General features: G+C 49.2%; 1 protein-coding gene across 8 annotated transcripts in view; it reads right to left on the bottom strand.

Moving 5' to 3' along the window:
* The window catches only part of ASAP1 (ArfGAP with SH3 domain, ankyrin repeat and PH domain 1), a 347132-nt gene that overhangs the window by 14269 nt on the left and 305081 nt on the right, over positions 1 to 27782 (bottom strand). For 5 of the 8 annotated variants that reach the window (XM_045453665.1, XM_045453666.1, XM_045453667.1 and 2 more), the window contains 8 exons: positions 26012 to 26198; positions 25682 to 25767; positions 23991 to 24106; positions 23771 to 23838; positions 22395 to 22502; positions 20138 to 20366; positions 9107 to 9277; positions 973 to 1042 (listed from right to left, as the gene is read on the bottom strand). In XM_045453665.1, the coding sequence (XP_045309621.1) occupies positions 973 to 1042; positions 9107 to 9277; positions 20138 to 20366; positions 22395 to 22502; positions 23771 to 23838; positions 23991 to 24106; positions 25682 to 25767; positions 26012 to 26198 (1035 nt within the window). The remainder of the gene's footprint in view (positions 1 to 972; positions 1043 to 9106; positions 9278 to 20137; positions 20367 to 22394; positions 22503 to 23770; positions 23839 to 23990; positions 24107 to 25681; positions 25768 to 26011; positions 26199 to 27782) is intronic. The other 3 variants (XM_045453670.1, XM_045453671.1, XM_045453672.1) reach the window with 1 other exon arrangement.

Raw genomic sequence — 27782 nt, 5'->3', positions numbered from 1 at the left:
TCAGACGCTCTGCCCCTCTGGAAGAAGACCCCCAGAGCTGAAGTTTGCGTCCCCCAGAGCGGGGCAGATGGGCGATGGAATGGGAATGACAGGCGGACGCGAGGGAAGGGGACGATGGGATGCACAGTCTGGAGGACAGCTGTTTGAGTCCAGCTCTGACACTGCCACCACTTAAGCTCTCAACCTTTCGGGGCTGTTTCCTCATCTGTAAAACTGAGGAAATAGTAATCGGCCTATCTTGCGGAGCTGGAAAAACCAAACAGGGCAGCGGTGCTAAAATAAATGAGGACTTTGTTTTTGTCTCATTTGATAAAACTCTGGAAAGCTACCCTGGCACACCAGCTGACTCTCTCTCCCCGAGGTTTTGGGGCTGGAAGTGTCTTTGTGTCTTTCTCTTAGACCGGGCCTCTAGAGAAAACCCTTTGCGTCGGGATTGAGTGAATGTTGCCCACAGAAGATCTTCCAAAATATCCCGTTTCAGTGAAAGGAGGGAAGGAAGGAACGCTGCTTTCAGCATAGCCAAAGAAAACCTCACAAACGGGGCCCTTGGAGAGAGTCCTACTGTTAGGTTTGAAAACCTCTGGGCTGTCGGGCTTCCCTGAGGACTGCCTTCATTCCCAAGTCTGCAAAAAGGAGTCAAGAGGGAAAGTAACAAAACAGAGCTACTTGTTAAAATACTAAAATTAAAATCTCCTCCTGGTAAGACTCTGTGACATCAGGGAAGTGGGGTCTGTCCCCCCCGGGGACCCTGGATGGAGGAGAGCCGTGCCGCTCACAGACGTACTGGGCGAGAGCGGCTCGCACGACTGGCCACGAGACACGTGAGCGTGCCCACTGTGAACACTAAGCTCCTCACGACCAGCCCCGCCTGGTGGGCCACACTTTGGGTAGACTGCCACTAAAACCCATTCCTAGAATTCACAACAGTCACCCGTGATCCCCACCGGGGGAGAAAGTAGGAAGGCGGCTTACCTCGATTGCTGAGATAGTCCCTCAAACTTATTTGCAGTCTTACTTGACGATGATGGACCCACATCGTTCCCTGCAGGGAAAACCAGAGGTAGAGTCACATCTTCAGACAGGGAAACGGAATAGAGGGATATAGGACTTCGCAGACAGGCAACCCTCTGGTTCCAGAAGGGAATTTAAAAAACTCAAGCTAGAACGGTATGCACTTTTAACTTTAAAACAAAACACAACAAAACAAAACCAAAGCATCGGCTTGGGTTCTGACGATGTTTTTCTTGCTATTAAAGGAGTATGTTGCAAAGATGCGCAGCCTGCTCCCAGGCGAGGCCTCTAAGGTCACAGGGCTTTGGGGATGTCCTACTGCCTCAGGATCTTGTCCTCAGCTTGGGGGCAGGGAGAGAAGAGTCAAACCTCAAACTCACCTGGAGGCTCCCGTGTCAGGAGACTAGCTCTGGGAGCCAGACTCAGAAGAAATACATAACCCACAAACTCTGTGTGTGTGTGTGTGTGTGTGTGCATGCACGCGGATGTGGCCACTGTTCAGCAGGGTGGTGATAACCGGCCAGGAATCTGATCGTTCAAACATAGCACTTATTAAGCGTCTACTGTGTGCAAGGCATGAATGTGGAGCAGGAGGCACAAAAGCAAATGAAATGTCACTGCTCTTGCAGAGTCTGTGATCTGGCCTGGGAGACGTACACACACCAAGTATACTGACCACGTGGGATGAGAGGAGTGTTGCACAGGGTTGGGTGCTATGGAAGAAAAACGTGTCTAACTGGTAAGAGGAACACAGAGAGTCCTTTTGGGGGACATGCCCCTGAACGCTGATGCATTTTCTCATGGTGGAGAGGCAGAACCAGATACGTGCTCTGCGTCCAGAAGGCAGAAAGCCTGGCTAGAATAAAGGGGGCTCTTTTGTGATCCGTCCCAGGTGGGAGGAGCACAGAGCCCCAAGCTGCCAGGCTCTCCTGGAGGAATCCCAGCGAACCTGCAGGGGGGCGGTGGTCTCTGTGCTCTAGCTCCTTTCCTTGCCTGCCTTTCCCAAGGTCCCTTTCGTCCCCTAGACACCCACAGTATCTCCCAGGTGCCACCGGGAAGGGGCTTCGCTGAGGAGGCTCAGAAACAGGAGGGCGGCTGCAGAGGACAGCACTGGGCAAAGCACTGAGCTCTGCGTCCTACGTGGTGGGTCTGCTCCATAGCACCTATGGCTGCCCAAATGCTTCTCCTCCTCACAACGACATGAACAGCTGGTGTCATTATCCTCATTCTGAAGATGAGGAAATGAGGGTAATTGAACAATGGCTGTAAGTCACATGGCTACATGACGTACCTGGAAGTCTCCACCGTGAGTCTACAGACTTTTCACTGCCCACCATGATGGCCCGATAGCAATTATCAATAATAGCGACTACCGTTTATTGGGCACTTACTGTGAGTGAGGTAAGGTATACGCACATCACAGGAATCACATCTACGGCACACGTAATACGGTTCCCCTCCATTTTGTTCGTGAAGAAACACGAAGCAGTAAAGCCGAGCCCAAGGTCAAGTAGCTGGCAGGGGTGAGAGCTGTGATACAGAGCGGAGCAGCCTGCTACCAGGATGTGTACTAAACTCCCACCTTCTATCAGTGCCTGTCCTGGATGGGGGGAGGCTGGCACAGGGCGAAGACGAGAACTTTCTGTAACTCTAGGACACTGATGCAAGGAGAAAGCTAAACTGGCGTTACCAGGACCCAAGACTTTCAAATACAGCTTTATTTTAGTAGGATGCTCCTTCTAACCATCAGTGTATTTCCATGAGCCAGCACTAATACCGAAGGACTCCTCTGGCAGCCTCTCACAAAATCCTCTGAGCTGTGAATGATGTTCAGGTAGGCATTTCTTGTCGGCCTGGTGCTCAATGTGAGTCCTTAGGACTGGCTAGCAAATCTCACACTTTCAGACTTACAGGAGCCATAATAATCAAAATGGCAGAGAAAGCTCTACGTTAGGGCAAACTACTGTATCTGGTAATTCCCTTTTCGGGTAGAAAACATTCCAAACCAGTGATTCTTCGCCCTGTTATGTGCAAGACTGACCACGAGACCATTAGGGTTGCAGAAAGCCCCTCGCGCTGCTTGTGGTCACCTACTCTGCTGTCACACAGATGAGCCATCACACCAGGGGCTGTGGCCTGACACCTGCAGCCCCGGTGTCCAGGGTCCTCATTTGGCCCTGCTCTCTCTGGCCACTCGAGGGGGCTCTCCGTCTCCAAAGACACTGTGTTTTTATGCCTCAGTAACTTTGCCCGTCTCTTCTCTCTGCAACACCTAACCCCTCCCACCCGTGCCGAACTCCTGGAACTCCTGCACACCCTGCAAAGAGTATCTCCAAAGTCAACTCCTGGGAATTCTTCCCTAGCCAGGCTTGACCACTCCCTCCTTCCTTTTAGCCTACAACCGCTACTCACAGAGCAGTGGCTAAAGGTGCAAATTTCGGAGCCAGCCAAGCCATCACCCAGTGGGTAGGGGTTTGGACTACTCTGCTTTTTCTACTAAGCGTCAGTCCCCTCATTTATATAATGGGAACCAAACAGTATCTACCCCACTAGATGGGTAAGAGCATCACAAGAGATAAATTATGGAGCGCAGGGCACAGTGCAGGGCCACAGGGAACGCGACACAAATGGTAACGATTATTCATAGCTCTCTGATGGAATGTAACAAACAGAACGATGAGGATTTACTCATTGGGCGAACATTGGTCGTCTTTGTGACCCCACTGGCCAGCCCAGTCTCTGGCATGGAGCGGTCACCAGGCTCTTGCTGAAGGAAGTCAGCAGGACTCACGTGCTTCTCTGCCCACAGCTGCATTCCCCCCGCACCTGGTGGGAAGGCCTCTGTGGTCTGGCAGCCAGGAATCCCATCAATCTCGTGGCCAAAGGCCACGAGCCACGTCTGGAAAGAAAAGTGTGGCTTAGACATATTTCTGGAGAAAGGACAATATTCAAGGAAGGACCAAAAACATGGAAGCAGTTTTATCCCTTTTCCTCTCTTCATGCAACTTGGAAAAGGACTCTCGCATACAAAAGTTGGGTGTAAGAGAGAGCTGGAGACAGATGCTGGGCCAGCAGTTGAAGGAGTTGTGGCAGACTCGGGGCTACCTCCTTTAGCTCTGAAACTTCGGGCCAAGAATTTATGGAGAGAGAGGAGGGCACTGGCCCAGGAGTGAATGACCCACAGGCTCCAGGGATCTTCCGGAAAAGTGGATAAATACATGAGCCTCGATACCACAGCTCTGAAGTTAGTGGGTTTGTGATCTTCTACAAGCACTTGACCACTCTGTGCTTCAACTTCCTCACTGATAGAATGGAGACAGTGATGGTGTCTATCTTACAGGATGGCTATGATGACTAAATAGGACGACGACTGAACCAGTGCACGGCCCCAGGACAGGGGAAACAATTTACAGACGGTAGCCACCATTATGAACTTCTACAGCTGCATGCACAGTGGGGTTGGGGGGTGGGGGGCAGGGAGCTGACATAAAAATATGTTGGGGAACTGAAGAAAAGGGAAATTTCTGTCCAGAGGCTCTTTTACAAACCAATACTGCTCCAATAAGTAGACATTTCAAATACTGAGGCTTTCACCCAAAGTTCTGGCCTTGAAATAAGAGAAGTGAATTGATTTGTGGTATGGTTTTTCTTCTAGTATATGCTCTACAATAAAAAAAAAAAAAAAAGCTTATACAATTTTAAATCCCAGTGAACAAAGACAAGGAACCTAATGGTTTCCAGAGATCACTTAGCTTGGGATTGGTAGAACCTAGATTGGAACCCAGGCTTCCAGAATGTTCTTTTAGTACGTATTATGGTTTCCTGTGATGTGTGCTATAGAGACTTCTCTGAACACCTGCCAAAGGACGGAGGTCTTGGGGCAAGTTGCTCTCAGGTATTAATTACAAGACTCTTAAGTATGAGAAGTGGGTTAAACTTACGGCCACCATAAACTGGATAATTGGAGGTTTTTTTGTTTTTGTTTTTTTTTTTTTTGCTCTTGCTGGTAAGAAGCTCAGTGTCAAATCTGTGGTCTATTTCCAGCCATTGTATGTGAACTTCTATTACACATTTTGTGAAGAGATCAAACTCCTGGACTATGTGTTAGTTACCTTTGTTCTTCCTTTGTTCTCATTTCTTCATTAAGTTACTTAAATTGTATTAAAATACGTGTTGGCCTGTTATAGAATAGGTTATAAACAAATTACTTATCTCCAAAGGTGAGGTTTAATGACATCCACTTGAAAAACTGAACTCCCCATAAAACCCAAATCTGCCTATAAGCCACCTTGTTTTGTAAACAAAAGCCTGCCTTAGCAGTCTCCCGAGACAGATGGCTGAATTCATCACAAGAGCGGGACTTCAGTAATGTGATGCCTGGGCTATTTTGGGTGCTGCGGCCACTGTGGTTCTGGCAGGGAGAAGGCCTGAGTGGCCCTCCCCGCACACCAGGGTTCCATGCTACAGATGGACGAGGAGGCATACAGCCAGGCGGAGGTGGGGAACGGTCCCAGAATCACTGTGCCACTATGTGCAGAGCACAACAGAGCACGGCGAGGGGAGGACTGCAGCTCTCCCAGCCACACAGGCTGGTGAGGGATCCTGGCTTCCCGAGTACCGGCCGTGGGAACTTGGGCAGATGATTTAATCTTTCTGTGTCTCAGTGTCCTGAAAGTCAGGGTCCCAGCATTTCCTACTTTCTGGAACTGTGGTTAAGATTAGATAAGTACTGGGGTGCCTGGCTGGCTCAGTCGGGGAAGCGTGAGACTCTTGATCTTGGGGTTGTGAGTTCGAGCCCTACACTGGGTGTAGAGATTACTTAAATAAAACTTAAGACAAAAAACAATTAGATAATTACTATTAACTAGCCCCATTTCACAGCCAGAGAAACTGAGGGATGAAGAATGAAAAAAATAACTGCTGAAAGCCACAGGGCTAGCAAGTGGTAGAGACTGATTAGGATCTGGGTATGGCACAGGGTCCAGCACATGCCCTTGCAAATTCACAGTGGTCTGGGGAAGAGAGGTGCACACAGCACTGTGGCAACCCCTGTGCCCGAGGGGCCAGAATGGGGGTAAGGTGGTGGCTAGCCTGGGAAGGCCCCTCAGGCGCGTCCCTGGAGAGCAGATCTGGAAGGACGACTAAGCATCAGCACACACGAGTTGAATATTCCAGTTTGAGGCGCATTATGAGCAAAGGCTCAGATCTTAGAGAAAAGAATGCAGCCTGGAAAGCTGGCATACCTCAATAGGGCAGGCACGTTGTGTTTCAGGGGGTGGGTACACGAGGCCTGGGGGAGCCAGGAGGCTGTGACTACACTACCTCCTCATGCTGGTATCCCCCCACTGCCTACCAGACCCGGATCCTGGTCTCAGATAGTCCCCAAAGGCCCCCAGCTCGGGCAGGGGAGAGATGGGAGGATTAGGGGAACAAGAGAGGCACTGGAAAGATGATCCATGGATGGAAGCTGGAGGCATCGTAGCAGGTCTAGGGGTCTGATACCCCATGTGTTTTACCAATGATCAGTCTGGGGGCACCTGGGTGGCTCAGTAGGTTAAGTGCCTGACTCTTGATTTCAGCTCAGATCATGATCTCATGGTTGTGAGATCGAGCCCCAAGTAGGGCTCTGGACTATCAGGGTGGAGCCTGCTTGGGATTCGCTCTCTCCCTCTCTCTCTCTGCCCCTCCCCACCGAGTGCTTGCTCTCTAAATAAAACAACATTAAAAAAAAAAAAAAAAAAAACTTGCTAAAAAAAAAAAAAATAATAATCAGTCTGGATCCTGCCTCTAGCTTCTGGAACATGATGTCAGTGGGAGAGAGCTAGGGAGGGACCAAGCACTTACCACACCTGTGTCCGTAGGTGCCTTTAAGTAGATCTCACATATGTGCACACACACTGATGTAGAAAGAATGACCCTGAGAGTCCCAGAATTACTATTTGGGGTTGTTTGTGAGTGATGACCAAGGCCTGTGACATGGAGAATTGTCCCTATGCCACAGACAGGTTCTGATGTTTGCCCCTCACGGCTGGCTGTAGGTGGGAGGCTCTAGCTGGCGAGAGCGGCCAGCAGACCGCTCAGCGCCCATCTTCGAAAGGCTCCCTTTTGGTGGCACTAACTCGCCTAAAGTGGTGACTTTGCTTCTTAATGAAAAATGCCCCTTGTCCACAAAAGCAAAGAACAAAACATACATAAGACCAGCAGCTACTAGCCTGCTGCTGAGTGATGTGAAAGTTATCTAAGAAAGTGAGGATTCCTAAGCCAAAAAACAGATTTCGTACAATTAATTATAGGCCGACTGTGCCTATGAGGTGAATAAGGCACTATAAACTTTACACAGAAATAAAAACCGATTCAACAACAGGATCAAAGTTTATGATCTGTGGTCTGAACATCTGCACGGGTGTGCCCTTCGAAGGCATATCATCTGGGTCTGCAAAGTCCTCTTGGGTGAGATCTGGGGATGGCTGAAGGCCCTGGAAGGCGACCATGGACAGGTCAAGGGCACACTCGATATACCAGTGTGTGGCTGTGCGAATCCCCCACTGCTCCTCCCTGGCCTGTCTCACTGGGGGACCGACTCTTCAGGGCCCTCCACAAAGCTTTCCCTGTAGTTTGACACGATTTCTTAGCATGTCCACAGGATGCAGTGGACACGTGAGCCCTAAAGAGTACAGAGCACTCACTCATTTGTCTGCCTGCCTCCCTCACGAGGCCAGGGGCTCCCTGAGCAGATGGGCTGAGAGGCCCCAACGACAGGCACGTACACATGCGAGCTGAATGGCCAAAGGCACAGACATACTTGCACACACACTGTGGCACTGTGGCCAGATGACAGACGTGTGCTAACCTGCAAATGGGGAAGTATGGCTTTTTCCAGAAGCTCCCCAGGTTCACGACACCTTAGTACAGGCTTTTGAAGAGGCCTCGTACTGCATTCAGCTGAATTACCTATCAGTTACGCTCTCAAACCGAAGGAAAGAGAAGCCGCGGTGAAACTCAATGGCAGAAGGAGGTGACCCAGGCAAACGAGTGTGCTCCTTCGGTACAGCTGCTCTTTCTCGGCATGCCTGTCGTGGGCCTGACCCCCTGGGCACTGGGGAGACTCCTGCTTCCCGATTTAAATTGCTGTGGGCTAGTGAAGAGTTCTGGGGAACTAAAAAGGTAGGCGGGGTGGAAATTACGTGCCTCGTGGATGTAAATTTGTTGTCCCCTGTCAACGTCACTAACGGACTCTGTGAACATTTATCTATTCTCAAGTGATTACCGAGGACCTACCGTACGCAGGCTAGACTCTAGGCCACGTAAACGCTAAAGAGAAGACAGACAAAATCCCTGCTCTCATGGAGCTCACATTCTAGACAGACCAAGGAGCCAAATGCAGAGTACTTCTCCACGGTGATCAGGTGCTCTAAAGGAAACGGGTGGGGAGGCAGCTCCTGTAGGGAGGGGAGCTGGAAACAGAAACGTTCAAGCCCAGAAGCACAAAGGGGAGCCAGCCTCTCAAAGCACATGACACGGATGCAGGCAGCGGACCGGCCTCGGGAGGGAGAGCCTGGCGTGCCTGACATGCTGTGAAGACGCAGGGTGGGCCGTGCGCAGAGGGGAGGTGCTGAGAGGTGAGCCCTCTAGGTCCCGGGGCAAGGAGCTGGCGTTCACCCTGAAGCACAGCAGGAAAGCTGTAAAGGTGAGAAGTGACTAGGTCTGGTTTATATTTTGAGAAAAATTTCTGGTTTATATTCTGGCTGCTGTGAGAATGGATTACACGGCTTTCCTGGGCCTCTGTTTCCTCATCCGTAAACGAGGTTGGCGATACCCGCTGCTCAGCGTTGCTACAGTGACTGCAAGAGATTCTGTGACAGGTGCACCGGAAATGCTTAGCACTTCACGTATCGCTCTGGTTTTTAAATGAGCCTAAGTGTTTTCCCAGATGTTTCTTGGCCTTAAACGCAATCACACCCGTGTGTATCCAAGCCCTCATCCGGCCTGTGTGCAGTCTGGTCCGTTTGCTGGATGTGCTAAGTGTCCACTGCCCACTGCACCCCACGCACTGCCTGGCCCGGGCAGCACGGGCCCTGACTTCAGGATGACTTACCCCAAGGAACTGCGCCTTTGTTTGGGGGCCCGTGAGGTAGTGGGCTGGGAGGGTCGGATAGGGTTCTCTTGTGTCCGGGTGGTGGGGGAGGAGGCCTCTTCTTGGACAGGGTGGAGCTGCCACTAGAGGTCTGGGTGCTTAGAGGGAGTGTTGAAGGAGGGCCAGTTGGACCTAGAAAGGAATCGAATGGGGCAGGAAGGTTAATCCCAGGCTCACAGACAGAACAGCCAGTATGCAGTCACTTCCAGACACCAAATGTGGCATATGGTGCTCAAAGCTCAAAGCTGGGTACGGCCAACCCCATCAGCTCAGTCACTCACAAACAGGGGTTTCCAAATTGCTGGTTAAAAAAAAAAAATCACAAGAAAAGAAAGGGAAGCGTGTGCTTTTAAGGAAACGCCAATCCCACGGACTGCTAATGGGGTTAGGTCATTTAGGTACCGTGGGAAAAATCAAACATACATTTTTAAATGGACAACTTAGTGGGACCATCATAAAATCTGAGGAAGAAGGAACAAAGCACCACCAGCAGAATCAACGGAGAAGGAACAAAGGATAGGCTAACCCTTCAGGGGGCCGCACAGTGAAACATGAAAATATTCACAGCATAGGATTTTTCTCTCTACAACTTTTTTTTTAGTCATCAAACTTGGCATAAAAAAAGTTCTTAATGACTTTTATCAAGAAGGAAGGATCTAATGCAGAGAATTACTTGGGAAAATGAGAAATCCAAAAACTCTTTTTTCCTCCAATTCTGAACTGTTCTAGAAGCCATAAACCACGTACTATATTGAAAGCCTGAAAAAGTTACATAAATTAGACACTGGTTTCTATAGATTAAAAAAAAAAAGACTCAACTTTCTCCAGAGATGAAGACAGGATGGCACTAAAAATATTAATATTACATACACACACACACCCACTACGGTAAAACTTGACTTTATGGACTAACGTTTCAAGGAAAAACTGGAGTTGTTTTTGAGAGATGTTATGGGATTAGTATTATGGTATTTTTGTTCTTCGCACTGAAGTGGCTGGTGCGTGCCAGGCACTGTGTGTTGCACACTTTGACAAACATCTCTTTACGGAGAATTACCAGGTTTATGGTTTAACTGTGTTCACGGACAACTATTTCTGCAAGCATTAAAACAAAACAAAACAAAACAAAAAAACAAAGAAAGGAAAGACATCAAAGAAAGCTAAGAACGACTGCCATACCAAATTTTTAACGAGGACAGTAGATACCTGGTGATCCAGAAAGGCTCCAAAAGAGCTTTTTACATTCTGTGTAATTTTTTTTTTTTTTTTTTTTACATTCTGTGTATTAAAAGAAAAGCTCAATTACTTCTGGCTTCCTTCTTTGGTAAAATAAGCCTCGATAGTTCCCGATGTCGATTCCTGGTCAGTACCAGCAATGACTTGCACCAGTGACTCTCAAAGACAGTCTCGCCTTGGAAGTCAGTACTGGCAATCCCAGTAAAATGATCATCTGCTTGGGGCTCAGTCGGTTAAGCGTCCAACTCTTGGTTTTGGTTCAGGTCAGGATCTCGAGGTTCGGGAGTTTGAGCCCTGCATCGGGCTCCATGCTGACAGCATGGAGCCTGCTTGCGATTCTGTGTCTCCCTCTCTCTCTCTGCCCCTTCCCTGCTCATTCTCTCTCTCTCTCTCACTCTATCAAAAATAAACTTTAAAAAATTAAAAAAAAAAAAATCTGCCTTAGGATAAAATGGCCCACGCTATACAATTTAGCCTCTCTGTCCTGCTGATGTGATATGTGACAGAAGCCCTGCTGTTCCTCCAAATTAGCACCCGAGTACGGCACCGGTCACTGCAGTTGTGGGAACTATTTTGTCAACAAAAAGTGACTGTTACTACAGCCTTCCACTTGTGTAAAGATTTGTAACTTCTCAAAATGTGTTCGTATTTGCTCTTGCCGTTGGTTTTTCATTGTTGCCCCCACTCCGCAGTCAGGAAAGCAGGAGTGTGGCGTGTGGAAGGTTCCAGCACCATGAGGTGTGAGGCTATGGAGTGCAGGTCTCTGGGCCTGGTGCAGTGCTCGCCCGCCTCACGCCGCTGTTCCCGAAAGCCAGGACTGCGCTTCGTGCGCTGCTCACGGGAGGAAAACAACACTGGTAACAACAGCAAGGGCTCAGTATTAGGAAGTGAACTTTCCTCTTGGAAATAAATGGAGAATAGAGAATAGACAATGAGGAAATTCTCTCTAGTACTTTTCTCTTTATCGCCACCTAGGGATTTTCTGCTGCAGTGCAGCTAAAAGTCATTCCATCAGCTCCAAACCCTGTCTGAGAAACAAAAATTGCCAAAGACAAGGCACTAATGGGGCTCTGTCTCTGCAAAGTTGTGGGTGTACCTGATTTCAGGAGGCATCAGACCACAGAGTCGTCCTGTAACCACAAACCAAGCAAAATCCAGCTTCCTGAGCCAGCATTTCAGAGATGAAGGGATTAGTGTTCCACACAGGATTATATACTTCTGTCTTACTTTCTTTCAACTGTAATCACTTATCTTTTGTTTATTTGTCTAGTGCCTGTCTCCCCCACCAGACTGTAATTCTATCCGGGCCAGGCTTTTTTTCTGGCCTGGTGTACAGTCAGCTGAATTTAGTTAATATAGTATTGGATACATGGATGAATGAACTGCTACTTCTATCTTTTTAAGGCTGGCAATTAAAAAAAAATTTTTTTTTAATGTTTATTTTTTTGAAAGAGAGACAGAGTGTAAGCGGGGGAGGGGCAGAGAGGGAGGGAGACACAGAATCCGAAGCAGGCTGCAAGCTCTGAGCTGTCAGCACAGAGCCCGATGCGCGGCCCGAACTCATGAACCATGAGATCATGGCCTGAGCCGAAGTCAGCCGCTAAACTGACTGAGCCACTCAGGCGCCCTGAGGCTGGTGATTCTTAAGAAAGACAGAAGAGTTTCACTTGGAGTGACCAACCAAACACTAGAAATAGACCAAACCAAATAACTAGAAACAGCAGGGACATGTTAAGTTTGAAAAGAAATATTCAATACAGTAATCTAATTTCATGGCCAGAAAACACACACGCAGATACACCTGTTGTTTTGTAATAGAAGCTACAGAAAAGGGGGGAGGTGTCATAAAATCTGCTTGGCTGGTAGGGCACGGGTTCAAAAAAGGCTGAAGGGGCACCTGGGTGGCTCAGTTGGTTGAGCATCTGACACCTGATTTCGGCTCAGGTCACGATCTCACAGTTCTTGGGGTTTGAGCCCCGTGTCAGGCTCTGCGCTGACAGCACAGAGGCCCCAGAAAAACAGACTTAAACTTTTTTTTTTTCATATTTTTAAGATTTAAAAAGCTCAGAAGACTTTTAAAATTAGCAACTAGTCTCTAAATGCTAAAGGGGATGTTTTATGCAAAATAATCTGAGTCCTGGTTTAGGAAGGAAGCAATTCTGGCAGGATAAAGAGAGCTAAAAGAAAACAAAATAGAAAGAATAAACACAGCATTGAACAAACACAAAAAAGGCCGAGAGGCAAGATCAACAGGTGTGGGGGACGCTTGGAGGTGACATGGACAGCTTGTTAGGGCCTGGGGAAGGAAGGAGAAAACACCCCAGTTGTCATTTGCCACTAGTATCGGCTATCATGTCAAATTATCGTTTCTTTTTTCTTAAAAATATGGCTCTAAAAAGCTTCCAAAACTGCTATAAATAACTGTGAGGTTAGTGAAGTTATTGGAAGGTCTTTCTCAGAGGAGACAACTCACTCAGCTCTTTCTGAGAGTTTGCACGGTGGGGGCCCTGCTCCACAAGCCACGAGCCCTCTGGGCCTCTCTGCTCGGACGCTGTGCTGTGCCTTCAGCTCCAGTGGCGCCTGCTGGACTCCTGGGGGCTGCGCTGTCATGAGTACCTCAATGTCATCAGTTCGGGGAGGCCCTAAATGGGGTCTGTACCTCGGACGTGTGGCCGGCACACGGCCAAAGCTCAGGAAGCTTGCACGTGAGGTCCCTATCCATCTCGAAGCCGCTATGCTCACTCTGGGCAGTTTGCGAAGCCCTTGTTCTAGGTCGAGGGTCCAACCACTCACACTCCCAAAAGCCTGCAGCTATTTCCTGAGACCCGCCCACGAACTGGTATTTCCTCTGTTCGCCAAAGCCCCCTAACGGGAAAATAGTACATCCACGGACTACAGAGACGGTTTAAATGAAACCTCACCAGACAGGACTCTTATCTTCAACAACAAGGAAATGAATCCACTTAGCCTCTGAAAAGCCATTCATGTACACCTAAAATCTGTTTCTTAAAAAAAACCCATTCCTAAATTCACCGTTGGCATGCTTTTCAAACCTCCTTCTACATTTCCTAAATTCTCTAGAACTACCATTTCCTGAGTATTGTGTGTCTGACCTAACACTCAGGACAGATTTATACACATTATCTAGAACTCGCCTTATAAAGTGGCAGAGACCAGGGGCACCTGGGTCGCTCAGTCGGTTAAGCGTCTGACTTCGGCTCAGGTCATGATCTCACGGTTCAGGCTCTCTGCTGTCAGCATGGAGCCTGGAGCCTGCTTCGGCTTGGGTCTCCTACTCTCTGCCCCTTCTCTGCTCTCTCTCAAAAATAAACATTAAAAAAAAAAAAAGTGGCAGAGACCCAAGGCTCAGAGAGTTTAGGAAACTGGCCAGGCACAGCACACGAATCTGGCTGTGTGTGATTGGAGGCCGGGTGCTCATCCTTGATGGTACCCTGCTCTCCTCCTGTGAACGACCCCACGTCCTCCCTGGCCAGAACCTTGGGCCGACTGTGTTCCCTCCTCACCTCTGCACCCCATCTGTGAAGGGTCTGCTCAAATGGAACCTCATCCAGACCCTTCTCTAACCCCTCCCCTTTGCCCTGGGGCAACTGCTTCTACCTGTGACCTTCCACAAAGCTAAATGGCACTTAATATCTATGCTTCATTAGCTCGATTTTCTCTTCTTTCTCAGGCTGGAAGGTCCCTCAGGGCAAGATTCATGCTGTCTTCATGTCTCTCAGTGCCTGGTCCATTCTGGACAGTCAATACAACTGTATGAAAATAATTCATGGCACAAATTAGGAGGATGCTTTTTCATTGTCCTACATGGACATTTGGTTTTTAGTAAAACAAGACATGTAGAGGTCTGCCATGCTGGAAGGCCAAATGCAAGCACAGCCTTGAAATTTCAAGTAAGAAAACAAGACCCAGAAGACAGCTTTAAAAATTGTCTTGACAATTTCTGAGAACACTGTCTACAGAAGTATAAGGTACATATTCTAAACATGCCATGCCAGACACAGTAAGTGCTAACAGCAGAAATTCTATCTACACAACTCTGGACAAGACAAATGCTTTTCACGGTATAGAGCTGAAAAGTTAACAGTTGTTACTTTCAAAAGTAGACAGGGGTGCCTGGCTGGCTCAGTTGGCGGAGCATGTGACTCTTAATCTTGGGGCTGTGAGTTCGAGTTCCACGTTGGGTATCACTACTTAAAAATGAATAAAATCTTAAAAAAAAAAAAAGATGGAGACACATGTATTTATATCAAGAAGGACCCTGTGTGCATAAGGAGGGCACTATTATCCTCACACTCAAATGGGGAAACAGAGGCACGGCAAGGTGCAGGGGAGTATGCGGGGAGGCCGCACAGTCAGCGACAGGGCTGGGCGGGACCCCGGCACAGCAGTACAAGTCAGCCACTGTGCTACATACAACACGGTATTAGCTATTCTCCATCCTTCAATCTCCTTCCAGAACACCAATAAAAACAGGATAGTACCTGGATTCAAGGGCCTGAGGGTGGTTCTTTAACAATTACTCGTACACCTCCTTACGTAAGAAGCACAACAAAGATTCCCTCTGCTTCCCTTTCCACACCTGGCAGTCAGGTGACTGTAGTCAGTGAGCCTGTGCCAGTGGCCACTGCTGAGGGCAAAAAATCCCGGACACGCTCGTGGCCTGCAACGTGGCCAGGGGCAGGGGATAGATAGATGTGCCGTGCTTTCAAAAGGATCAGGGGAGACTGATAAAACAGGCCAAAAAATTAAAAAAATCCAACAATGGATGAAGGATGACAGCCCGTGGGAAGGTTCAATATGGAGCCACTCAAATGGTTATTTTCCCATGAGATTAAAAAAAAAAAAACAAAACCACTGAGGAAACTGTAAAGTCATCAATATATGAATAATGCTGCTACTAGGAAAATAATTCCTAGGCAAGCTGGAGTCACCCTGCAATGCGCTTTGATGACAACAGGCTACCTTCACGTCCTGAGGACACCTCCTCTCTGCCCTGATTATTGCTCCAGACCTCAAATGAAAAGTCACAGGAATGTGGTCTAGGACGCTCACACACCATGTTGGGGCCTAATGCCACATGCGTTCTGTAGACTTTCAGCAAGTCAACCACACACGCCCAAGATATCTGGTGTCGTGTTAGAGGCCTGTCCCCTCCTGACTCTGGCCACACATTTCTGGGATAGCTTTTCACCGATCCTGCTCTTTATTCGCTCAAAAGTACTGACTCAGCACACCTGCTCCGTGCCAGGGGCAAGGACAGCTCACTCGCAGCCCCTGTGTTGCAGCACAGCGACCGAAGACTTCCCTGGCCCTCCTCCTCCAACGCGGCACAGGCCACATCTCGCGGCCTTCTCTCCCTTCTTCACTGAATTCCCAGGGCCCAGAACATGTGTTGAACCGAATGCATGCAGGACGATCAAAAGCATCCCGGTCCGACGGGCACCTGCTATGCGCTAGTCATTATGAACGTTATTTTGTGTCTCCAAGCAGTGAGCCAACAAGGCAGGCACCCAATCCTGTTTCTCACGTGAAGAATCTGGAGCCCAGCAAGATCAGCTAAATATTAAAAAGAGCCCAGGGCTGGGAGAGGATTACACGTTCGCGGAAGGGGCCCCGTCTCTTGGGTGGGCCAAGGGAAAGAGGCTTCTTGGAGGAGGAGGAAGTGAGGTTTGCCCCCCAGGGGCTCACAGCTGCCCAGGCCCCCGCAGTGCGGCTCTACAGGCTGATGTGCCTTAGACAGTGCGTGACTCTCGAGCTCTGCTCTGGGATTCGTGAGGGTGCTGAGTGTCCTCACCTGAGCTGACGGCAGAGGGGGCACCTGGCCCGCCACTCTGACGTGAGCACCCAGGAGCGAGTGCCCACTGGGACCCTCGGCCTGCCAGCCCCATGCTCCGTGTTGTGCTGGCCGCCTGCTGGGTCCGTGCGTCAGTGCAATGGCACGAAGTCGTACAGGTGTTCACCCGACATCCACAGGGGCTATGAAATGCCGGGTTCTAGGGTCCCGACTCCGTGAGCAGACGTGAGAAAGCCATGATTAACATCAGCGGTACGTGTTTCTCAAACTTTGGAAAGTTAGTTCTTTTAAGTAATTCAAACAAGCCTCCTGAGGTCAGATTTAGCATTCACTGATCATTTACTTGACAAAGCCTCTCCTTGAGCACAAGGCACCTGCACTGTACCAGGTTCGCGTCAGAGCACCTGCTCACTTATGGGACTTGGGTGACGTCACCCTGGCTTCCTTCTCCCCAGAGGAAGCTTTTTCGAGCCGAGGAGCTGGGGTGGCTGTGGTGTGAGCAGCAGTGTCCTCACAGGGCACTCACTCTGTGCCAGGCGCTCGGCTAGATGCTTCCCATAACTCTCATTAACCTGCATAACGCCTCGCGTCAGCTCCGGTTTGTGTCCCTGTTACGTAAAAGATGTGGAACTGTACGATGCAAGAAAACCGCGGTTCTACAGCTTAAAACCACTTAGAAACAGAGTTAAATCCAACCAACCAACCAACCAACCAGCCAAGCACAAGCACGGCACCATGCTGCTCACCACGTCCTCTGTGCCCGTGAGAGGTCTGTGGTCACGGCTGGACAGTCCCAGGGGCGCCTGTCATGGGACTTCACAGCTTTGCCTTTTACCAAATGCTTTCCCTACACACTGTCTCACTGGATTCTCAGGGCAAGTCCGAGAGAAACGCAAGGCAGTGACTGACGGCCTGCCTCAGTGTGGAAAAGAAGACACTAGAAGGTCTGGTTTGATGAGGCTTAAGGCCCATTTTTTACTTTCTATCTTATAACAGCCACTGTGTGGATCTCAGATCAGCTCCTCACCCTTCCCAGGGCTCAGTTTTCTCAGCTGTACGATGGGCCGTGGACTGCGATCACCTTTCAGCTCCCTCCAGCTCTCAGAAATCCAGGTTCTAGGACATTAATTTTAGCTGAAAGATGAAAGACCTAACTTTGGCAAGCTGGAAGAATTTCCAGTCTTAATAGACCTAACCGTAAAGTGGGGGGCAGGTGTGGATCACGAGGGAGTGCCTTCTGCATAAATCAATTTTTGCAGCTTTGACTTAAACTTGCTGGGCTTCACAGGTCTGAAGAGGTTAGGCAGCAAAATGTGTCTAAGGCTTAAGAGTGGCGACTTTGGGGTTCTGAACTGCTGAGCCTTCCCACTCCAACTGCAGCCCTGCTCGAGCACAAGGAGACTTTGCTGGACGGCAACTGAGGTCACACTGCCTTGCGTTCTGATGAGGCAGCTGCAGATTCTGGAAAATATTCCTGCACGGACTCAGAATAATTCTCTCTCCTCTTCCCCTCTGTACTCCTCTTATTAGCGGGGACTGGATTGTGAGTGTCCACTAGGCCTCACCGGAAGCCTCCATCCACCAGAGCCCTAAATTCATGGTGTGGAAATGGCCGCTGCCACAAGCAGAGACATCGACATCACTTCCGTGGAAAATGAGCAACCAAACGACAGATTCAAGACATCCTTGTTTTCATGCAAATGGTTCTACCAGTTCAACAGAATGAACTGAAAAAAAAAAAAAAATGTAAGGGCCATAAAACAGAGGAGAATTCTCTCTGCACAGAGCGTCAGCTGACCCTCAACAATGTCTTCTAAGATCTCCATTCTAAACATGGTCACTTTTCCAAATGTGGGGGCCCATGAGCCAGGCTGGCTGCGGGGCACAGCTCCCCTGCGTAAAGTCCAGGGGAGCCCCTGCTGCCTGGCTCTCTCTGCATCTGACGTCCCTCTATGAGCAGCCTGGAGGAATACTCAGGTTCCAGCAGAGAGGGATTTCTGCTCTCAGTGTTGGGAGTTCTGGGGCGGGGCCGTGAGGGAAGTGTAGCCGGTCCGGAGCTGACCATGGTGGCTACGGCCAAGTCTCCGAGCCCTTGTTTTACCAGCTGGATCACTTAACACATTTGGTCTTTGTCTTCCGGGCCTTTGGTAAAGAGCTAGATAGAATTTATTCCAGGCAGGAGACAGATGCTTGGCGTCAAGTCAGATAGTGTTATTTTGTGGGTTTCTGTGTCCCCTTGAGATGAGATTACAGGAAGGGGTGAAGGGAGGTGAGGTGGTCTCTTGGCCCCCAGGACTCTGGTGTCCTCTCCTTTAGACTTTTTTCAAGATTCTCCCTTACTTGGAGGTTCCCTCAACAGGTGCGGGCCCATCCTATCTATCTAGATAGGTCAACACTACCACATGGGTAACCACAATCAGGGATACGAACACGTTCAGAGTAATTTCTTTGATTATTTTAGAATGGTCTGGAGGTTTTTCGTGGTCTTCTTTGGGTACAGAAATCTTAGGAGATTGCTACTCTGATGGGGAAATCTCATTACCCAGAGGTGGGCAGCAACATAGTACTCTCACAGTGCAGAACAGATCCGCAACTTGAGATGTCAGTGTCTCAATATGGATTCCGATGCCTTATTTATATACCTTCTAGTACAACGTATGGAATGGTAAAAGAAACACTGGCGGGTTAAACCACTGGCTCATGCATGCTGTTACTCTTACGTTATGATCACTAGTTATCTTTGATGGGTCCTGTTCATGCCAAAACCTTATTTTAACTTTTCTCCATTATTTTATGATCTATGAGGCCATTTGGGGTCTAAGAACACAGCTCCCATTTATAACACTATTTCAATGGAGAATGAGCTCTGAAAAAATGCTGCTCTGAATAAAGCTCACATTTCTCAGAAAATAGCCCCAGTGTGATTCAAAGAGGCATGGCATTGTGTACGGAGAGGCCCTTTGGAACCTGTGTTAGCATGAGCTGAGCACACAGGGAGAATCGTGCACTTGGATTTACTGGCTGAGACCAAACCCAAAGCTATACTATAGCGCTCAATTTGTCCCCGGCTGGGGTGACCCTTTAATGTTGCCATTTCTGTGTCTCAGTGTGTCCTCGCACAGGTGGGAACGCACGGACATTCAGAGCAGAGCACTCTCTGTGGATTCAACATACAGGACACGTGCTTTGTTGCTACGGAACAGGGCAGTGGACCCTTAGCCCTCAGTGATAGCCCGGTGGAGACATCTGACAACGCTCTCTACGCAGCAACCCTCTTCTGGGTAAGATTCGTCCCAGGTAGGGTCTCATGGAAAAACAATCCTCATCAGAAATCATAGGAGTGTGGGCTCAGGTCATATACGACCCGGGCAAGAATCACAGATATCTGAGAACGGGAGGCCCATTACCCCACATCTCTGCACCACAGTCCCCTTGTTTGCCGGATGCCAGCAACCGTAGCACCCACCTCATTTTTGTGAGCACAGAACAAGATGGGCTTCATAACTACCAACATCTTCATTAGTGCAGAGAAAAGTAACTGTTCAGAGAAGAACTGCAATCCCACCCCACAGCAGACAGGAAAGGGCCCAGGTTTTGGTGCCAGGTGGGCCTTGGACTGAATCTCCACTCTACTACTTACCGGCTGTGTGACCTTGGGCAAGCCACTCTCCCTCTGCAAGCCTCAGTTTCCTCATCTATAAAACGGGCACAAGAGCACATACCCCACAGGACTGTTGTGAGACAAGTACAGCACAACACATGAGGCATGCCCACAACACTATTTTACTGTTGGTGCTTATAGCAAATGGCAAGGTCCCTATTTCGAGCTGTCCTTGACATCACGTTCCATACTCTGCCACACAGATGCACCCTGCGATTTTTACCTCGAGGCTGCACTAGCTTTGAGGATGGAGTCACAAAGCCCTTCTCAAAGTCCGTACCTTTCCCGGCGTTTCGCGGAGGCAGCGGGGGTGCCTCTGTGGTTGGTGACGTGGGCGAGTCTGTGCTTGCGGAGGCGAAGATCTGGTTGGTGAAGGCGCTGTAGGACAGCCGCTGCTTGTCCCTCGGGGTGCTGAACCCTGGCAGTGACAGCTTGTCCTGGGGGGAGATGCTGGAGGAGTGGCAGAAGCTCTGAGGCCTCGGCGAGCGCTCTTTCTTGACGGGGCTCGGCTGCGGAGGACAGAACAGCGCAGTGGGCAAGGACTCACCGAGCACGACACTCCAGGCTCTGCTGTGCCTGGTGCACAGGTGCACAGGTTCCTGTGCCTCTCTGTGTGCTCCGAGGTCAGCCGCCACCCAGCAACAAGAGAAGGATGCAGACCTCGCACCCCTGATTCCCTGCTCACCATCAGCAGGGTCACATCAGGGAGGCACTGGTTAGCGACCGCAAGCGTTCAGAAGCCCAAGGTCACAGTCGGACGCAACCCTTAATGAACAGATGCACTGCTTCCCACCTGAGTGTTGTCTCTACACCGTGTTCCTTCCCCGGTCAACCCTCTCAAGTCGAAGTCCTCCATGCTTGCCTCCCTGTTCATTTTACGTCCCCTTAGAAAGCAGCCTCCAGGCCGTGGCCCGGAGTGACGCCTGATAGTGACGATTCAGACCTGTGGGTCCAAGCCCGGCCTCTCCAATTCAAAACTGTCTTCAGTTGCCTATAAGGGTGTCCCCTGTGTTTGCACTCCTGGTGACAGCAGTGGCATCCATGTAACTTCCCAAGGCAGAAGCCTCAAGGTTACCCAGAGCCACCAGGACCCGTGTGGAGAGCTCAGAAGTGCCCTACGCCCGGTGCAGGCGCCCACCAGCCCCCAAGGACACAGGCCTCCTGAAGAGCCCTCGGGTCCGTGTTGCAGCTGCTTTCAGCTCCAGCCTATTTCCCACACGGCGGCCAGGGCCGGTGGGGAAGCTGGCTCCTCTGACAGGTAATCTCTGTGGATAAGGCCCAAAGGCCAAATGTGGCCTGTAATGTGCTTCCTGACCTGGGCCACCAGACCCCTCTCCCCCCAAACCTACTCCAAGGCACCTTACACACTGGGCTTCCAACCCTTCCCCAGACTTCCAGCTCTACCAGGACCCCTTGGCCTTTGCACGTGCTGCTCTCCCTCCCTGGAAAGATGTGTTCCTCCCCACTTCTTTGCTTGGCAAGCTCCTCCCTACTCTCAGAAACCCATCTCCAGTGCTTCTTCCTTGGTAGGGTCTTCACCACTTGCCAAGCTGAGGCGGTTGCTACGTCCTCTGAACACATCTTAGGGATTTCCCCCAAGCTCTCATTGTAACAGTCATCCGTTACAATTTATCTCTCCTCAAAGTGAAGAATGTCTTTCGGACATCTTTGTGTGACCACTCCTTAAATGCTGCCCAGTAAAGAGGAAACGCTCAATGCAGAGCTGATGAAAACTGCATGAACGAACCTTCAGAGGCAGCTAGGATCTCTGAAAGTCAGAACCGGGTGTAGTCCCGAGACGGTATGTACAAGCTTTGAGACCTTAGGCGGCAAAATCTCCGGGTCAGTTCTCCCTTCTGTAGAATGGGGGCCATAACAATGCTGTAGTGGGCTTTTGGTAACAACGACGTGAGGTAGCACAGGCAACGTGCTTCCCACGGCCTAGTTCATACTTAAGTCCTCCATACGTAACACCTTTTTATGTACTAATTAGCTGTTTTGATGGCTAATTTTATGTGTCCACTCGGCTGGGCTATGGTACCCAGGTGTCTGGTTGAACACCAGTCTAGATGCTGCAGTGAAGGGATTTTCTTTAGATGAGATTAACATTTGAACTACAGTTTGAGTAAAAGGGACTACCCTCCATAATGTGGTGGGCCTCATCCAGTAAGTTGAAGGGCTTTTGGGAAGAGATGGGGACATCTGCATTTAAGACCACACCATCGAATCCTGCTGGGATCTCCGGCCTGCCCGCCTGCCCTATACATTGTGAACTAGCCGGCTCCCACAATCATGTGAGTCAATTCCTAAAAATAAATTCCATTCTCTCTCCCTCTCCCTTCAACCACATCCTACTGGGCCTGGTTTTTGAGGAGTCCCGACTGACACAGTTGTGGCACCCAGCAAGGATTGGAGAGTAAGCCAAGACGCTGGCCTCAGGTCACAAGACCAGAAAGTCTTGGGAAGGGGTCTCGCCCGTGTGGTGCAGAAAACCTGGGAGCGGCAGCAGGGATCCGGGTGGCACTGTTGGCACTCACTTTGTCATCCAGGTCATCGTCACTCTCATCCATCTCCTCCTGACGCAGGTTCCACTCATATTCCACGTGGACGTGTGGGTTGAACTTCCCAGATTTAGCCTGGGACAGCTGAAAGTAACAGCAGGTGTAACCACGGGAACGTAAAGGTTAAACATCCCGTTGTGACGTGACCACGGAGCAAATCCCACCTTATTCCTGTCTTCAAATTAATCACCAGTCGCTGCTTAAAGGGGCAAAACTCTGACTTTACAGGCCGGGCTACTGCGGGACGGCCTAAGAGGAGTTGCCAAGGATTATAGGCAGAGCCTTTCTTATTTTGATAACGGAACTTCTCTCTGAAATTAAAAGCTTTCTCAAATATTATAATGAGCCTCACGAGTGCAAATTCCTGGCTGGAAGGCAACATCAGAGTTAGTGAAGTGTGAGGCAGGCCTTTCATGTCAGACATCCTGGTTCAATCGTGGCCCACTTTTCTTATCCGTAAAATGGGGGCAGGGAGAGCTATAGCCTCCTCCAAGGTTTCTCACGAGAATACAAACACAGAGCGGCTGGCCTGGAGTCCACACTTGGCAGAAAGCACGGGATGGAACTTACTCTTCCCGTGTCATCCTTCCCCGTGGGGGAGAGAATCACCCTACGTTAGGGCCCAGGGGGAGGAGCAAAAACCACCGGGATCAGAAAGGGTGGGGCCGGTGGGGCAAGCCATGCATTTCACCTTTTTTTTTTTTTTTTTTTTCCAACGTTTATTTATTTTTGGGACAGAGAGAGACAGAGAATGAACGGGGGAGGGGCAGCGAGAGAGGGAGACACAGAATCGGAAACAGGCTCCAGGCTCTGAGCCATCAGCCCAGAGCCCGACGCGGGGCTTGAACTCATGGACCGCGAGATCGTGACCTGGCTGAAGTCGGACGCCCAACCGACTGCGCCACCCAGGCGCCCCTACATTTCACCTTTTGAAAACCATTATATGCTGAACTTTACTTGCCCAATTTTTGGAATTCTTTGGCTGCTGAGGAATTCTTTACTACTGAGCTGCGGACAACGCCTAGCGGTCTGGCATATAAAAAGTGGGACCTCAAGCCACAAGCCTGTCTGGTAACAATACCTCTCAAATGCCTTTTAGCTCCTGTGTCCCTAACTGCACTGAAAAGACAAATGGGGGTGACAAATTTATCATTTGACCACTTTTTCAAATGTAGCCATAGTGCTCGTCTGAATGTCTTCAGCCAATGTTCACAAAGACGATCTATTTCGTCCCCAGGCTCTGAGAATGACACTTCCAGACGGCTGCTGTCTGATGGACGCCGCACCCCCTGGCCCCGCCCCCCCACCCCCCCCCAGCCACCCCCCCCCACCCCCAGCTCCGTTTGGCTTACCAGATCTTCACACTGGGTGGCTTTCAACCTCTTTGCTATGTCCAGGGCAGTCTCCCCAGCCTGGTTCACTGAAACGGGGGGCAAAGGCACGTGCATAATTACCTAAGGTGTATCTTGAAGAGGCCACGGACAATAATCAAAATACAAGGTAACACGCGAGTCTCGGTTTAGCCGGCCGGACGCTGGGACTGGTTACGGAGATGCTTGGTCACACTCTTACCGACACTCACGGTGGGCTTGCTCCTCAGAAGAAGCTTCAAACACTCGGGTTTACCATACATACTGCAGTAGTGTAGAGCTGTGTTGCCCAGGGCTGTCTGCTTATCCAGGTTCCCACTGAAAAATGAAGTATTATCGGGAAAGAGTCTAATTTCAAATATAATTTAAATGCGACATAAATAATAGCATTTGAAGCCACAGATTAACCACTTCTCTCGGTGCTAACAACCGAGTCAAGTTGGAGACCTACTCGTAAGCCCAGGAAACACCACGATGTCGCTACCATCACGCCCACATGTCTAAGCCACATGACAGGAACAGCCAGCGTGTCTTCAGTGCCTCCTGTGGGACAGGTGCTGCCTCTCAGCTTTTCCGCACCTTCCTTCACTAACTCTCCACGACCACCCAGCGGGGCGGGCCATCACCACCTTGGTTTCACGGGTGAAAACGCTGGGGCACAGACAGGATGAAGAGCTTGCTCTCAAGACTGTCAAGGCACGGGGGTGACAAGCAGGGATCTGAAAAAAGGCAGTCTGTCCCGGAGCCAAGGCTCTTAAAGACTACACTGTCCTACATTTGAGGAAGAGGTGTGGGCATTTACATACACAACAGGCCTCATGTCCAGGCACCATTCTTCATATGTGAGTTCAAATCCTCTCGCTATTTTGACCACTCGCCTCTGGACGAGCTCAGTTCCTCCTCGTATCCCATGGCTTACAGAACCACCCACTAAAGAATACAGCAAGTCCAAACTGCCTGTGTTCAATATTATACTCCCATGAGCATGTCCCAAATGTGAATTAGCTATTGAGTCAGATACACACGTGGTAGCATTTAAAAAAAAAAATTTTTTTTTTTACATTTATTTATTTTTGAGAGACAGAGTGAGACGGTGTGCGAGTTGGGGAGGGGCAGAGAGAGAAGGAGACACAGAATCCAAAGCAGGCTCCGGGCTCTGAGCAAGCTGTCTGCACAGAGCCCAACATGGGGCTCAAACCCACGAACTGTGATATCATAACCTGAGCTGAAGTTGGATGCTCAACTGATTGAGCCACCCAGGCGCCCCTGTAGCACTTTTTAAAAAATGTTTATTTATTGAGAGAGAGAGAGAGAGAGAGAGCGAGCGCGAATGAATGGGGGAAGGGCAGAAGTAGAGAATTCTAAGCAGGCCCCGTGCTGTCAACGCAGAGCCTAACATGGGGCTTGGTCCCATGAACAGTGAGATCATGACCTGAGCTGAGATGAAGAGTTAGACACTTAACCAATTCAGCCAAACAGGTGCCCCCCACACTGTAGTTTTTTAATGAACTTATGAACAACGAAAACTCACAGATCCTGTTGACCCGTGTTGTTAAGTCTTCCCTCTTTCAACCTTTCCTAATGCAGCAGGTTTTGGACAGAGACAGGATTTTACATCTTTCTAGGCTGAGGGTTGGCAAACTATAGCCTACTGTTGGCCATATCTGCCCTTCGTTTGTTTTTATAAATAAAGCTTTATTGGGACATGGCCATGCTCACTCATTTACACATACTCTATGACTGTTCTCACACTAGGTAGAGTTGAATAGCTGCGACAGAGACCTCATGGCCTGCAAAGCCTTTACTGAATGCTTGTCCATATCTGATCTGGGCCACTGAGAAGACTGGTTGGTGTGAACGATAAGGCATATTCAGAGAAAACAAAAAGCATACCAGTTTTGCACAAGGAAGTCAACCAAATGGAGAGAGGTCTGGTCTGCAGTTCGGACTGCAAGATGTAGGGCTGTCTCCCCAAGCTCCTGAAAAGGACACGATGAGTGTAAATAAGGTGATCGCATGTCCTACTTTGCCTACAGCAGCTTTGTTCACATCAGTCACCCTGAAGTAATTATTAATAGCGCCCTTCCACTCTCAAATTGTCCTGACTTAGACATGGTCACTCGATGTATCAGAATCTCACTCTGCAGGGTTATAATAAAAGGAGTTAGCTTTTAAAGTCATTTTCTACCTTCCTTTCATCTTACGATTTTAGTGGAGCCTTACCTGTCCATGTTCCAGCAGTGGTTCCATTAGCTCTACCCCCTCTGCATAGACTTGAATTAGTGCAAGTAAATCCCGAGATTTGATGGCCTCGAGCAATTCATTCAGTTTAGCTGATGAAGACGAACAGGCCTTCCTTGAAAACCTATGATCTACATACTTTGCAGTGATATATTCTTTCCGTACAGTCCTAAAGTAGAGCAAAGGAACATATAAACATTTTTTATTTTCTACGAGCTAAGAAAACTCTACATTTTTCTGAAAAACAGTTCTCTTTAAGTGAAATATACTCCCCAATACTCCTTTTTAGCATTTAAACCAACCAGGTTTCAGACCAACTTATCCCATTATCCCATCACAGAATGAAGAAACTGATATATAGTTACTAGTGTTTGTGCAGGCAATCTATAGTTACAAAATTCATGGGCACGAAGATCACAGTGGATTTTTTTCCACCTCGACAACAGCTAGAGAAATCTGCTCTTTACTACTTAAAATCAGATACACCTAAGTGTACAAAGAAAACAGAAATTTTAAAAGAACAATTCTAAAAGACCAGTGAAGTTTCCAGAGCTTCAATGAAAAAATCGTACTCTTCTGACACAACTCCTTATGTGAACAGTTAAGAACACGGAGGCTCACTAAGGCCCTCCTTACGGTCACCCCCAGGCCAAGCACTGAGTGCCAGAATAAAGACCAATAAAGATGGCTTGTCTTTCCTGCAGGTGCAGTTGTGAACAGGAGACTGTCAGGGGTAACACACCCGAAGTCTGAGTGGGCGTGTGCATTTCCTTCTTGAGGACTCATCCTTTCTCCGCTTTTAAGGTCTGTCCCAAGCTCTGGGACTGAGCCCACCTCCCAGCTGCAGGGCTATCTGACCTAAGTGGCCCCATTTGCAGAAAGGCCGAATGGAAGTCTGCTCAGAGTAAAGGAGGGGAGAATCAGGCGAGCCAGCTAGGGTCCAGAAGATACTGTTTGACATCCTGGAACCAACCATACCTGAACTCACCCCGTGACTTTCCTAGTTACACGAGCCACTTAATAAAAAAAGCAGTAGATGGATTTTGGGTTCAAATCCTAGTTCTATAGCACATCAGTTGCACAACCTGGGGGCAGACTACTAAATCTTCATGAGCTTTGCTTTTTTTTCACCTGAAAACGGGGAGAATAACTCATTGGCGTCTTTTGAATGAAAGAATGCACAGCACCTACGAGACGCTTTCTTCTTTCTGAGAGAGCTCCAACTCCCCGGACTTTTAAGAGTTCTTGCTCACAAAAAGCCTTTCCGTGTGTGGAGCCTGCTACCGCCCCATCTCACAGCCACAGCCATCACTGTTTAAAAGCGAGGTGATGCCTCTTCCTTTCATTCTGGGTCGGCAGTGAAGGGGTGAGCAGGCTGACGGCAGACTTTGGTAGATTCTGCTTGGTAACCAAGATCTGACTTTCATGGGTGTTCTTTACCCTCAGGTCAAAGTCCTTTTAAGATAATACGGCCGTGGGGCGCCTGGGTGGCTCAGTCGGTTAAGCGTCCGACTTTGGCTCAGGTCATGATCTTGCGGTTTGTGAGTTCAAGCCCTGGGTCAGGAACTGCGCTGACAGCTCAGAGCCTGGAGCCTGCTTCACATTCTGTGTCTCCCTCTCTCTCTGCCCCTCCCCCACTCATGCTCTGTCTCTCAAAAATAAATACGTGTTAATGTTTTCACAACAGGCCATGATTTGGAATGAACTGTCGACATGAAGACACTTTCTCCACAGAGTGGCTGCAACTTCCTAG

This window comes from Leopardus geoffroyi, chromosome C3 (assembly GCF_018350155.1).
Source record: "Leopardus geoffroyi isolate Oge1 chromosome C3, O.geoffroyi_Oge1_pat1.0, whole genome shotgun sequence".
NCBI classification, from domain to species: Eukaryota; Metazoa; Chordata; class Mammalia; order Carnivora; family Felidae; genus Leopardus; species Leopardus geoffroyi.
Note: the sequence above shows the minus strand (reverse complement) of the source record. Positions and strands in the feature narration are given on the sequence as shown.